The following is a 12283-nucleotide window of genomic DNA, read 5'->3' as shown; positions in this document are numbered from 1 at the left end:
CCCCCCCCCCCCGATTTCCCATCCCGCAGCATCACCACGACACCCGCTCAGGAAAACGCATCTTTTTCCCCCAGCCCAGGTAACACCGGCCGCTTGCCCGCGGCAGCCCTTTGCCGGCCACCAGGCACCGGCGACCTCCCCCCCGCCCCTCCCCAGCCCCGGCTCAGACAGTGGCTTCGATCTCGGGGGGCTCGTCGTCCCCCAGCAGCCCGTAGGCCGCGTGGGTCTGGAAGGGGCGCTGCAGCGGGTGCGCCAGCAGCTTGGCCATGCAGTTGTGCAGCTCCACCGCCGGCCCCGTCAGCGCCACCTCGTACTTGTAGTTGGTGCCTTTGGTGTCCAGGCTGCTGAAGAAGGCGTACATCTCCTGGGGGAGGGGGGGGGACACAGGGGGGACACGGGCAGCGTGGGCGGGGGGGTGACACAGCCCCCAGTGGCAGTGGGGACACACCCCGCCCCGCGTTTACCTTCCAGCTCGTCTCGTCGTCCTTCTCCTCCACCCCGTTGTGGATGTAAACGACGTCGAAGAAGAAGTAGGGACACTGCAGCATCTTCTGCGGGATGAGACGCCGGGATGGACCCGGAGCCGCCGAGCTCACCCATGGGTGGGACACACACCCCCCCACCCCCCCACCCCCGTACCTTCATCTGCTCCGACATGGAGAACTGGGGCTGGCAGCCCGGGCGGCCGAACACCAGGATGGTGCGAACCACGTAGGGCGGTGGGATGGTCTGGACGTTCTCCGTCACCGGCAGCTCGATCTTCTGCTGGCTGCGCCGGGGGGGGACACGCAGGCGGCTCAGGGTGCTGCGGGCAGGGCTGCCTGCGGCTGCCCACGGCTCGGGGCCGCCCGCGGGGGCCGTGTCCCCCCCTCGTTACAACTTAATGAGCATCTGCTGACAGGGGGCACTGGGGACGCAGCACCCACCCCCAGCAGCTCTTCGGGTTAAAAGCTCGCTGTGTTTTTACAGCAAATGGGAAAATTTACAGGTGGGTGGGAGCCCCGACCCCCCCCAGCAGCCCCCGTGCCCCCCCCAAGCCGTACTCACATCAGGTTGAAGAGTCCCTCGAGATCTGTGACCCCAGGTAAGGACCGATCCCGGCACACAGACCCCTGCCCGCACCCAGAGCCGGCGGCCAGGGAGGGGATCGCACCGGGGATGGACCAGAGTGGGGAAAAAACCCCAATAAATGGGTGTTTGGTGGGTCCAGAGGCTCCCCCAGCCTGGGGGGATTTGGGGGCCCGGTTTGACCCTCAAGCGCTGCTCTGTGCCGCAGCCGGCTCGGCTGTGCCGGGGACGCCAGCGAGGCCACGGACCTGCCGCCATCCGCGGGCAACGGGCCTGGAGGGTCCCCACTTATGCTCGAGGGACCCCGTTTGCACCCAAGGGACCCCATTTGCACCCAAGGGACCCCATTTGCACCCAAGGGACCCTGCGGGGTCCCGGCTCCCCCCATCCCACCCCCACAGGCGGTGGGATACTGAACGACTTGCAGACGACGGTCTCCAGGTCGTAGAGGCAGCTACAGACCTCGCGGGGGTCCGAGGTGAACCCTGAGAGCTGAGAGGAGCCAGGGTGAGGTGGGGGGGGGCACAGAGCCGTCCCCCATCGTCCCTGTCCCCCCCTGTCCCCCCCTGTCCCCGCTCACCCACGTGGCGTCGTTGTTCACCACCACCAGCGCGAACTCGTGGCACTTGTCGATCTTGTGCTTCGTCCTGACGAACATCTCGATCATCTTCTGGGAGATGTTCAGCGCGTTGGTCTTGGACCTGCCGTGACGGGGAGGGGGGGGCCGGGACGGAGCTCAGTGGGGACCAGCATATCCCCCCCCCCCGTGGGGAACGGCAGAATGGGGGTCCCGCGAGCAGCCCCCCAACACTCACCCGTTGAAGGACTCCAGCTTGGGCAGCGCCATCTCCTCCGCCAGGTCCAGGCAGATGATCTACGGGCGGGAGCCGCGGCTGAGCCCCCCACCCCGTCCCCGCCGCCTCAGCCCCTCACCCCGGCATCGGGGCCGCACCGGCCGCCCCCCCCCAAACCACTCACCACCTTCTCGGGGCAGTTCACCCGCGGCGTCTTGACCTGGACCTCGGTGGGGGGCGCGGGGCCGGGCCAGGCCGTGCCGTCGGGCGCAGCCGTGGCCTGCGGGCTGTCGTCGGCGCTGGCCGCCTCGCCCTCGCCCTCGCTGCGGTTGCCCACGCTGGCCTGGGTGCTGAGCGCCCGGTCCTCAGCGCCCTCGGGGTTCGAGCGGGTCCTGGGCCGCGGTTCCGGAACCTTCTCCTCCTCCTCCTCGGCGGCGCTGCCCGGCTCCGACGTGTCCATCCCGCAGCTCCAGGCGGCTCCGGCGGCCGCGGGGTGTCGGCGCTGCTGCTGCCCTGCGCCCCCCGGCCCCCCCTTGTTCTTTGCACCCCCTGCTCCATCCACCCCCGATCACGTACCCCCACCCCACGCCCCCCACTTTGTGCACCCCTTGATCACGTACCCCCCGCCCCACACCCCCCTGCCCCACTTCCCCCCCCCTTTGTGCACCCCCTGCTCCCCACGCCCCCCCCACTTTGTGCACCCCTTGATCACGTACCCCCCGCCCCACACCCTCTTGCCCCACTTCCCCCCCCCTTTGTGCACCCCCTGCTCGCGTACCCCCACCCCCTGCCCCACGCTCCCCCTCACTTCACACACCCCCTGCTCACGTACCCCCGGCCCCCCCGGCTCTGCGCACCCCCTTTTCCTTGCACCCCTTGATCACGTACCCCCCCCACTCTGTGCACCCCCTGCTCACGTACCCCGTTATGCCCCCCCGCCCCACTTCCCCCCACTTCACATACCCCGCCCCGTGCACCCCCCTGCCCACGTACCCCACTTCCCCCCCATTTCGCGCACCCCCCGCTCACGCCCCCCACGCCCCCCCCCACACTCCGTGCACCCCCTTGCTCACATCCTCCCCCCGCGCACCCCCCGTTCACGCCCCCCCCGACCCCCGCACCCCCCCGCACCCCTCGGCGCGCGCTCACCCGCTCCCAGCCGCGTTCGCCCCGCCCTGTCCTGCCCCCCCCCTCCGGAAGAGGCGTCGCGCCGGGGCTGCTGGGACTTGTAGTTCCCCGGGGTCCCACCGGGCACGTGGGGGCACCCCAAAGCACCCACATACACCCCCCTGCACCCATGCACCGCCCCTGCACCCCAAATATCCACGTGCACCCCCCTGCACCCATGCACACCCCCTGCACCCCAAATATCCACGTGCACCCCCCTGAACGCATCATCCCCCTGCACCCCAAATATCCACGTGCACCCCCCTGCACTCACGTACAACCCCTCTGCACCCCAAATATCCACGTGCACCCCCCTGCACCCATGCACGCCCCCCTGCACCCCAAATACCCCTGCTCTGTCCCAGCACCCCGAACACCCCCGCAGCACCCTCCAGCACCCACACACTGTCCCCCACACACACCCCAAATAGCCCTGCAGCCCCCCTTTGCACCCCAAACACCCCCCCCGGCCCCTAAACTACCCACAGCACCCCTGGGCCGGCTCCCCCCCTGGCCCCGCGCACCCCCCCGCAACGCCTCTCGCACTGCAAATGCTCACGCACACCCTGCACCCCCAAAATATTCTGGGTGCCCCCCCCACCCCCCTAAACTCCAGGGGGTGCTCAGGGGTGCGGAGGTGGGTGCCCCCTCCTGCCTGGGTGCGAGGGCACACGGCGAGGGTCCAGCGTGGGCTGAGGTGCCGCAGGGTCAGGAGGGTTTTGGGGGGACAGAGCCCCCCAAAATGGCTCCGCCAGGCGCCTGCACACGGGGCAGCGCAAACAGTTAAGCGCAGGAGGCGGCTGAGGAAGAGGAAATCTGGGCAGGAACAAGGAGCGGGGAAGGCCCAGGGCAGCGCCCGGCGGCACAACCGTGACGTGCCGGACCGTGCCGGGACCCCCCCTTGGCTGCGGAACCGGGACGAGCCGCGGGGCCGAGCGCGGCCTGGCAGGAGGTGGCCACCATGGAGGAGGCAAGTGGGGTGTCCCGTGGGGTGGGTGCTGCCAGGGGATGGTCCCACGGGGCTGGGGGGGCTCCCGGTGCCCCCCACGGGCGTCCCTGGGCCCCCACACGACGCTGCGGCAGCTTGGGAGGAGGCGTCGTGGCCAAAACTCATCGTCATCCCGGCAAACCCAAACCGGGCAGCCCCCCCCCTGCTCCCCGCAGCCCCCGCGGCGCCCGCCGGGCGAGGAGGAAGATGAGGAGGAGGAGGAGGACGTGGGGGGTGACGCCGAGGGCATCCTGCACTACGAGGAGCGCATCGCCGGGCTGCTGGCCACGGTGGCCCGGCTGCACCGAAGGGTCCGAGCGGCTGCAGCGCCGCACGGGCAGGTACCGGCACACGGCGGCTGGGGGGTACCGGGGGGCCGGCACCGCTCGGCCGCCGCCATCTCTGCTCTTCATCGCCCTGCAGGGAGGATGAGGAGGGCTGGGGGGGCACCGCCAGCCTCCCCGCTGCCAGCACGCAGCCCCGGCGCCTCGACGGCACGCTGCACGCTGACACCGGTCTGGAAGGTGGGTGAGCCAGGCCATGCTGTGCCAAACCGTGCCGTGCCGTGCCGAGCTGCGCTGTGCCGAGCCGTGCCGAGCCATGCCGTGCTGAGCTGTGCCAAGCTGTGCCATGCCGTGCCGTGCCGTGCCAAACTGTGCTGTGCCGAGCCGTGCCGAGCCATGCTGTGCCATGCCAAGCCATGCCATGTTGTGCCAAACCGTGCCGAGCCGTGCCAAGCCATGCTGTGCTGTGCCTTGCCATGCCAAGCCGTGCCGTGCCAAGCTGTGCCGTGCCGTGCCGTGCCATGCCGTGCCGAGCCATGCTGTGCCGTGCCCTGACTCCGGCCACACTCCCTCTCCCCAGCCCGCAGCCCCGACCTCTTTGCGGACCTGCAGCACGCCGTCAGCTCGCTGGAACGCGCCGTCTTCTCCCGGCACCGGCAAACCCCGGCGCAACCTGGGCCCGGCGAGGAGTGGGCGCGGGCGGCCAAGGTGAGCCCACACCGGCCTGGTCAGCCCAGACGCCAAGGGGATGGGCATCAGCTGATGGGCCTCCGTATCCCCAGAGCCTGGAAAAGCTGGACCGGACACCGGGCTGGGCCGGGGGGGTGACGCAGCGGGGCCCAGAGGAGGGAGCGGGCGAGGGGCTGCCGGCGGAGGAGGCGGCGATGGTGGCGAGGAACGTGGCACTGCGGGCGGCCCTGGGGCGCCGGGACGAGGAGCTGAGCCAGGCCACCGCCTCGCTGCGGGCGCTGCGGGGGGAGCGCGACCGGCTGCAGCAGAAGGTGGGTGCGGGGGGCACCGCCCTGGTTCAGCCCTTGGGGTGCCACTGAAACGGGCCCCCCCCAGTTCCGGCGCTCAGCCCGGTGCTGCTCAGCGCAGGTCCGGGAGCTGCGGGAGGCTCTGTCCAGGCTGGAGGAACCGGGGGGCTCCGGCAGCGACACCCCCGGGCAGGGGGAGCCCCAGGTGAGTGTGGGGGTCAGGGTGTGACTGCAGTAGGGCCACACCTGGAGTGTTGGGTTCAGGTTTGGGCACCTCAATGCGAGAGAGATCTCGAGGGGCTGGAGCGAGGGCAGAGGAGGGCAACGAGGCTGGGAAGGGCCTGGAGAATAAATCCTGTGAGGAGAGATTGAAGGAGCTGAGACTGTTCAGTGTGAGGAGGAGAAGGTGAGGGGAGGCCTCATCACTCTCTACAGCTCCTGAAAGGACGTTGTGGAGAGGTTTGGTGCTGGTCTCTGCTCCAGGGAATTAGTGACAGAACAAGAGGGAACGGCTTTAAACTGCAACAGGGGAGGGTCAGGCTGGACATGAGGAAAAAATGTTTCCCAGCAAGAGTGGTCAGAGAGTGGAATAGGCTGCCCAGGGAGGGGGTGGAGTCCCCACCCCTGGGTGTGTTTAAGGGCCGTTTGGATGAGCTGTGGGGGGATGTGGGGTAGGGGAGAACTTTGTAGAGTCGGGCTGAGGGTTGGGCTCGATGATCCTGAGGGGCTTTTCCAACCTGAAGGATTCTGGGATTCGGGGGGGGGGGGGGGGTTCAGCGGGTGTGATCCTGCCGCGGTGCCGGGGCTCTGCCTGTCCCCTCTGCAGGATTTGGCTCGGGGCGGTGACGGCGCTCAGCCCCACAGCCCCCTCTCCCCCCAACCCTCGGCGGTGTGCCAGCCAGGAGCAGGAGGAGCGGGTGCAGCAGCTGCAGGGGTGAGTCCCTTCGCTCCATCCCATCCCCAGCCCTGGGCGCTGCCGAGGCCTCTGCGCTGGGGAAACTGAGGCACGGGGGTAACGGCGGGCGCCGGCGCTGCGCAGGTGCTGGCGAGGCTGGAGGAGGTGAACCGGCAGCTGGCGGCGCTGCAGGGCTGCAAGAGCGATGCGGAGCGGCTCAGCATGGTGCTGGGCCAGCACGAGTCCCGCAGCACCCGCCCTGCGCCTGGCTCTGCGCTGCAGGTGGGGGACGGGGATGGGGGGGGGACGGGGGGGGGACACTGCCCCGGGTGCCGTGCTGAGCCCCTCACCCTGCAGCGAGCGCTGCGGAGGGGCTTACGCCGCCCTCCTCGACCTGATGTGGGCGAAGCTGGGCCGGGAGGATGGTGCCCGTGGGGGTGAGTGAGAGGCTGGGGGGCTGCGGGGCGCAGGGGGGTGCGGGGAGGATGCTGGGGGGTGCTGGGAGGTGCTGGGGGGTGCTCAGGGGTGCTGAGAGGTGCTGGGGAATGCTTGGGGGGTGATGGGGTGGGTGATGGGGAGTTATCAGGGAGGGTGCTGGGGGTGATGGGGGATGCTGGGGGATGCTGGGAGGTGTTGGGGTGCTGGGGGGATGCAGGGAAGGTGCTGGGAGGATGCTGGGCAGATGCTTACGGGTATCAGGGGGGTGCGGGAAGGGTGCTGGGGAGCCCCAGTCCCCAGCACAGCCCCAGTGGGCTCATACTGGGACAAGGACACCCGCCTGAGCGCTGCCCGCCCCCCCCCCCCCCCCCCCCCGCCGTGCCCAGGAGCTTCGGGGGAGCCGGGCCCAGGCCACGGGTGGGGGTGCAGCCCCCCACTGCTGGAGGCGGCCGCAGGTGCCGGGCCGAGAGGAGCCGGACGGCCGGGAGGAGAGCCGGGGACGGCGGCTCCCCGGGGCTGCAGAAGGTACCGGGGAGCGGGGGAGAGGGGCTGAGCTGTCCCCGGTGGGTGGCACCGTGCCCAACCCCCAGCCGTGTCCCTGTGTCCCCCGCAGCCACCCAGCACCCCACAGGATGGAGGAGGGGGCCCTTCGCGAGCACATCCGCCGGCTGCGCGCCGAGCAGGCGGCTCTGGAGCCGTCCCTGCACGACGCCCCGGCACCCACCAGCACCCACCGCAGCGAGGACGCCCGAGCACGGGGCCGAGCTGTTGCGCTGAGGGACGCCAGGGCCCTCCTGCCCGGCTGGAGGCGGCCGGAGGAAAGCGGAGCTGCTGCAGGACTTGGCGATGCTCAAGGTGAGATACTGGGGGGGGAGATGGCGGGGGGCTGCACCCCCGGGTGTCTGCGGGGGTCCCAGCTTTGAGGGGGAGAAGGGCAGGAGGGAGCAGGGCTGGGGGGGGGGGGGTTAGGGCTGTGCCTCAGTTTCCCCCCCCCAGCGGTGACGCCGCTGCCCTGCCAGGAGGCCATGGCCGACTGAAGATGCGGCTGCAGCTGGTGGAGAGGGAGAAGCGGAGCCTGGAGGTGCTGGCGGCCGGGCAGGGGCCGCGGGAGGCTGCGCTGCGCCTGGTGCTCCAGCACCACGAGTGGGAGCGGGATGGGGGGGCCGGCCACCCCCCCAGCCCCCCCAGCAGCTCCAGCAGCAGTGAGGAGGGTAAGGAGCGCTCTGACCTCCCCACGGGGACCCTCCGTGGGGGCTGGAGGTGTCCCTAAGGGATGGGACCCACACCCAATCTCTGCAGGATGGCCAAAGCGGCCGGGTGGGAGCAGCGGCTCCCCAGACCCCCCCGGAGAGGAGGGCGGAAGAGCTGCTCCGTACCCTGACCCGGTAAGAAACGTCACCGACGGCCGCGGCTTCGTCACGGTGGTGGGGGGGTGTGGTGTGTGGGCGCGGGGGCAGCGGGTGCGGGGCCGGCTGCCATGTGGGTGTCCCCAGGGCGGAGGAGCTGCGCGCCCAGGTGCGCAGGGGCTGGTGCTGGCCCTGGAGCAGAGCAGCGCCGTCAGCCGCGCGCAGCAGGCGCGGTGCCGCGCCGTCACCGCTGACCTCTTCCACGCGCACAGGTGGGCAGGAGGCACCCGCTTCCCCGCTGGGGGCAACGTGTGTGTCCCCCCCCGCCCCGCGCGCGCCCCCAGAACGCGGTGCCTTCCTGCGTGTTCTGGATGTGTGCTCCCTTCCTGCGCACCCCAAAACTACGGTCCCTTCGTGCACCCCCCAAAAACCGCTGCTCCATATTGTGCATCCCCACTGTGTGGTCCCTACCTGTGCGCCCCAAAACCACGATCCCTTCCTGCGCACCCCAAACCCAGGCTCCCTCCCCGCCCTGGTGCATGGTCCCTCCTTGCCCCCTCTCTGTCCCCTCTGTCCCCTCGGTCCCCGGGGTGCTGAGCGTGCCCCCCGGGGTGCTGACCGTGCCCCCCGCAGCGCGCTGGCCCTGGGCTACCGGGGGGCCCGGCGGAAGCAGGCAGCCCAGCTGCGGCGCCTGGAGGTGCAGGCGGGGGCCCTGCGCAGGCAGCAGGCCCGGCGGACGCAGGCGCTGGCCCGACAGCTGCAAGCCCTGGAGCAGGGGATGGCCAGCAGCGAGACCTGCATCTAGGGACCCCCCCGACACCCCCAAGACCCTCCTCGCCCCGTGCCGGGAGGCGCCTGGTGTACCCCCAGGGAGAATAAACCACTGATGCTCGTGGCTCTGCCCAGCCCCGCCGTGGTTTGGGTTTGGGGGGGGGTTTATGGTTGGGGGGTGCTCAGGCAGTCGGACCCCTGGCTCAGCTCATCCCAGCGGGGCCAGGAACAAAGGCTGCCACCCCCCCCGCCGCCCCCCGCTATCTCCTGGCGCAGATGAAGCCATTTCGTTATCCCTGACGTGGGATCAAAGGTGACGGCGGTGGCCGTGGCGGCCAGGGCCCATGAATATTCAGGAGGGAAGAGGAGCAGTGACCCCGCGCCGGGGGTGTCCTCGCTGCGCAGGGAGGGGGGGGCCCCGGCAGCGGGGTTGGGCCGGGGGGCTGCCGTGGGGAGCAGGGTGGGGGGGTCTAAATCCAGCAGCCTGAACCCCAACACGATGGTGGGAGCCGGGCTGAGCGTGGGGCTGCGGCGGGAGGATGCGCAGGGCCGTGGGGCTGCCCAGGGCTCAGGGACGCGGAGGCTGGAGGGGAAACTGAGGCACTGAGGCACGGAGCCACGTACGGGCTCAAACGAGGCCTGTGGCTCCCCGGGGGGAAACAGCAGCAGAGGGCAAAGCTCGGGGGATCAATATCCAGAGTTGTGGGGATGGAGAGGGCAGAGAGAGGCCTGTGGGGCTGTGGGGCAGGGGTGCAGGGCTGTGGGGATGCGGGAATGCAGGGCTGCAGGGGTGCGGGGATGCAGGGCAGGGCTGCAGGGATGCAAGGACACAGGGATGGATCTCACCCCCCCACCCCGAGCTGCCCGTGTCCTCTGCCCCCACCACCTCACCGCCAACCACGAGCCCTCCAAAACGGGGACAGCCCCGTGGCCCTGGAGATGTCGGGGCTGGGACGATGGAGAAGTTCCCCGGGGTCCCGGGGGAGCAGCCCTGGCACGAACCGGGGCGCAGCAGTGCCACAGGCCCGGCCGTGACCGCTGCGACAGGCGCTGCCGCGTGCCCGGTGCGGAGGGACGAGTCTGGCACCCAGATACCAGAGTGGGGGGGCTACTGGTGCTGCCGGTGCTGCTGGTGCTGCCGGTGCTGCCTGCTCCCAGCCCCTGGCCCTGCCTGCAGCCCCTGTGCCAGGCGCCGGTGGGGACCGTGGCTCAGCTCGCTCCGTCCTGGTGCAGCGGGGGGGTCCCGGGGGCTGCCGGGGGCCAGTGGCGGTGGCGTGGAGGGGCTGACCCGCAGGTTGAAGGTCAGGGCTCTGCCCTCAGACCCCTTTTCAGATTCAAATGGGCTCCTGGGGGCTTTGTGCGGGGTCAGGCTCCACCGAGAGCCGCATGAAAGGGCCACGGCGGCCGCAACCGCCCGGGTGCCAGGAGGAGGGGGAGGACAGGCGGGACCCGCCGCGGCCCCCACCCCAGCTGGAGGGGTGTCCCCCTCCCTGTCACATCCCGCTGACCCCAGGGCCACCGGCGGGGACGGGGTGCCCAAGGCGGGGTGTCCCTGGTCCTGTGGGCTCAGGGTGGGGGGAGCTGGGGGCTCCTGGTACGATGCTGCCGGTGCGGCACGTCACAGCACGGTGGATGAGGGTGGCAGGACCCCCCCTCTTTGCCCACCGCTCACCCACAGCCCCCTCCCTGCGCACCCAGAAACCTGCAGCTCCCCAGGGAGGGCTCCATGTTGCAAGATGCCGCCGTTCCGGCCCATTCCCTGCCTCAGTTTCCCCTCTGTGGACCAGCGTGCGACAGGCAGCAGCACCCCCCCACCACCCCCCCCCAGCACCTTTGGGTGGGACCGCACCCCATTTCCTGGGAGAATGGGTCCTGAGGGGCTGCGAAACACCATCGGGGGGGGGGGGGGGGGGCACACAGAGGTGAAGGCGGGGAGATGATGGGAGCAGCAGGGACAGGCGTGGGTGGGGGGCAGACAGGAGGGCGAGTGATTCATGCCCCCCCGGGGAGGGAGCGTCTGGCCCTGCCTGGGTGGGGGCCAGGGGCGCGGGATCTGATATCCCGGGAATGCAGGACAGGGAGTGGCCCCCTCCGGCGGGGAGGGGGGGCCCGGGGGCAAGGGGGGGGCTGGGGGCGATGGGTGTCAGGTCTCCCTCAGCCCCTCTGCAGGGCTGGGGGCAAAACCGTGGTGCTTTGCGGGGGGAACCGCCTCTCCCGGGGGGGGGTCGTGGGGAGCACATGGCGGAGAGAGAGCCCGGTGACCCCCCACCACTGTTTGCACGCGCGTGTGCCCCCCCGTGCGTGGGGCTGCGTGTCCCGTGCACACGCGTGTGCGCTCGGCGGAGGCGCGTTGGCTGCACCAGCACGTGACGGGCGCTGTCTGCGGCGTGTGTGCTGTGGGGCAGCTGTGGGGCAGCCGTGGGGCGCGGGGACATGCCATAGGGCAGCCGTGGGGCACAGGGACATGCCGTGGGGTACAGGGACATGCCGTGGGGCAGCTGTGGGGCGCAGAGGTGTGGGGCAGCCCTGCCCGGGGAGCTGAGGAGCCACAGCACAGCCGGCCCCGGCCTCCCTTTGTCCTTCGCCTGCGGTGGCGCGGCCACGGTTCAGCCCGGCAAGGTCATGCGCTCCCGCGGCCGCTGTGGGAGAGTCAGGACCCCCCTGGCCATGAGGGTCCTTTTCCCCGCCCCCCCCTGCTCCCCCCCAGCTCCGGAGCAGCTCACACCAGCCCTCGCCACCCCCCAGCACGATCCGGCCCCAGCAGCGCAGCACCCTCGGCCCCCCGGCAAACCGGGACTGGGGGTGGCTCCAGGGCAGAGCGGGGCCGGATCCTGCCTGACGGGGACCCACCTAAATCACATCGGGGTGCGGGTCCCCGTGGGGGTGCACTGAGGCCTGGGAGGGACAGACAGACAGACAGACGGGGTGGTGTCTATCTAAGCCCCCGGGAAGTTCCCACGGGGGTTTGGGAGAGGGCACTGGGTGGTGCTAACCGGGATGCCGGTAACCGGGTCAGCGCTGGTGGCACCAGCACCCCGCTCTCCAGTGCTGCTGGCACCCAGCTCGCCGGCAGTGATGGCACCCAGCCCTTTGGCAGTGCTGGCACCCAGCTCACCACCGGTGATGGCACCCAGATCGCCATCAGTGATGGCACCCAGCTCTCCGGTGCTGCTGGCACCCAGTTCTCCACCAGTGATGGCACCCAGCTCGCCACCGGTGCCGGCACCCAGTTCTCCAGCGGCACAGCCCCGAGCCTGGCCCTGCCCCTGCCCGTTTTGGCAAGGGTTGCTCAACCCTCCTCCCGGCTGTGGCAGAGCGGGGGGACGCCGCTGTCACCCCGCACTGGATCCGGATCCGACAACGAGCCCAGAAACCTCCCCCAGCCCCAGCGGGCGCCTCTGCCGTGCCGGACCCTTCCCGGGGGCGTCGGGGCGGCACGAAACGCGCCGGCAACTCCCGGGGGCCCTTTTGTGCAGCGGAGTCAGCGGAGCAGCGCGAGGAAGGAGGAATTCCTCCGGAGATCAAACGCCTTCGCCAACTGGACACCGACGTCAA

The 12283-nt window shown here is 70.8% G+C and overlaps 2 protein-coding genes across 3 annotated transcripts; one reads left to right on the top strand and one right to left on the bottom strand.

Annotated features, from left to right (window-relative positions):
• Nucleotides 1–47: 47 nt before the first annotated feature.
• BABAM1 (BRISC and BRCA1 A complex member 1) lies at nucleotides 48–3047 on the bottom strand. Of its 2 annotated transcripts, none has more exons than XM_074808671.1 (9): nucleotides 3012–3047; nucleotides 2047–2375; nucleotides 1884–1942; nucleotides 1649–1769; nucleotides 1482–1560; nucleotides 1048–1072; nucleotides 640–769; nucleotides 465–551; nucleotides 48–364 (listed from the first exon to the last, which is right to left on the bottom strand). In XM_074808671.1, exons 2-9 carry the CDS (start codon nucleotides 2320–2322, stop codon nucleotides 164–166), a joined length of 978 nt encoding a protein of 325 aa, XP_074664772.1. In that variant the 5' UTR covers nucleotides 2323–2375; nucleotides 3012–3047; the 3' UTR covers nucleotides 48–163. The 2 variants fall into 2 exon arrangements, with proteins under 2 accessions (XP_074664772.1, XP_074664773.1); XM_074808672.1 differs by having other exon boundaries at nucleotides 465–548.
• Nucleotides 3048–3872: 825 nt separating this feature from the next.
• USHBP1 (USH1 protein network component harmonin binding protein 1) lies at nucleotides 3873–8852 on the top strand. Its single transcript, XM_074808729.1, is given in 17 exon segments — nucleotides 3873–4358; nucleotides 4441–4541; nucleotides 4882–5009; nucleotides 5084–5302; nucleotides 5400–5483; nucleotides 6105–6164; nucleotides 6166–6216; nucleotides 6318–6428; nucleotides 6430–6455; nucleotides 6531–6610; nucleotides 6943–7134; nucleotides 7224–7466; nucleotides 7631–7829; nucleotides 7922–7996; nucleotides 8105–8126; nucleotides 8129–8549; nucleotides 8591–8852. Coding segments are annotated over 17 exon segments (2634 nt in total). The 5' UTR covers nucleotides 3873–3990; the 3' UTR covers nucleotides 8845–8852.
• Nucleotides 8853–12283: the final 3431 nt, after the last annotated feature.

Source organism: Strix aluco, chromosome 29 (assembly GCF_031877795.1).
Source record: "Strix aluco isolate bStrAlu1 chromosome 29, bStrAlu1.hap1, whole genome shotgun sequence".
Lineage (NCBI taxonomy): Eukaryota > Metazoa > Chordata > Aves > Strigiformes > Strigidae > Strix > Strix aluco.
The sequence above is the reverse complement of the archived record's forward strand: the minus strand, read 5'-3'. Positions and strand labels throughout refer to the sequence as shown.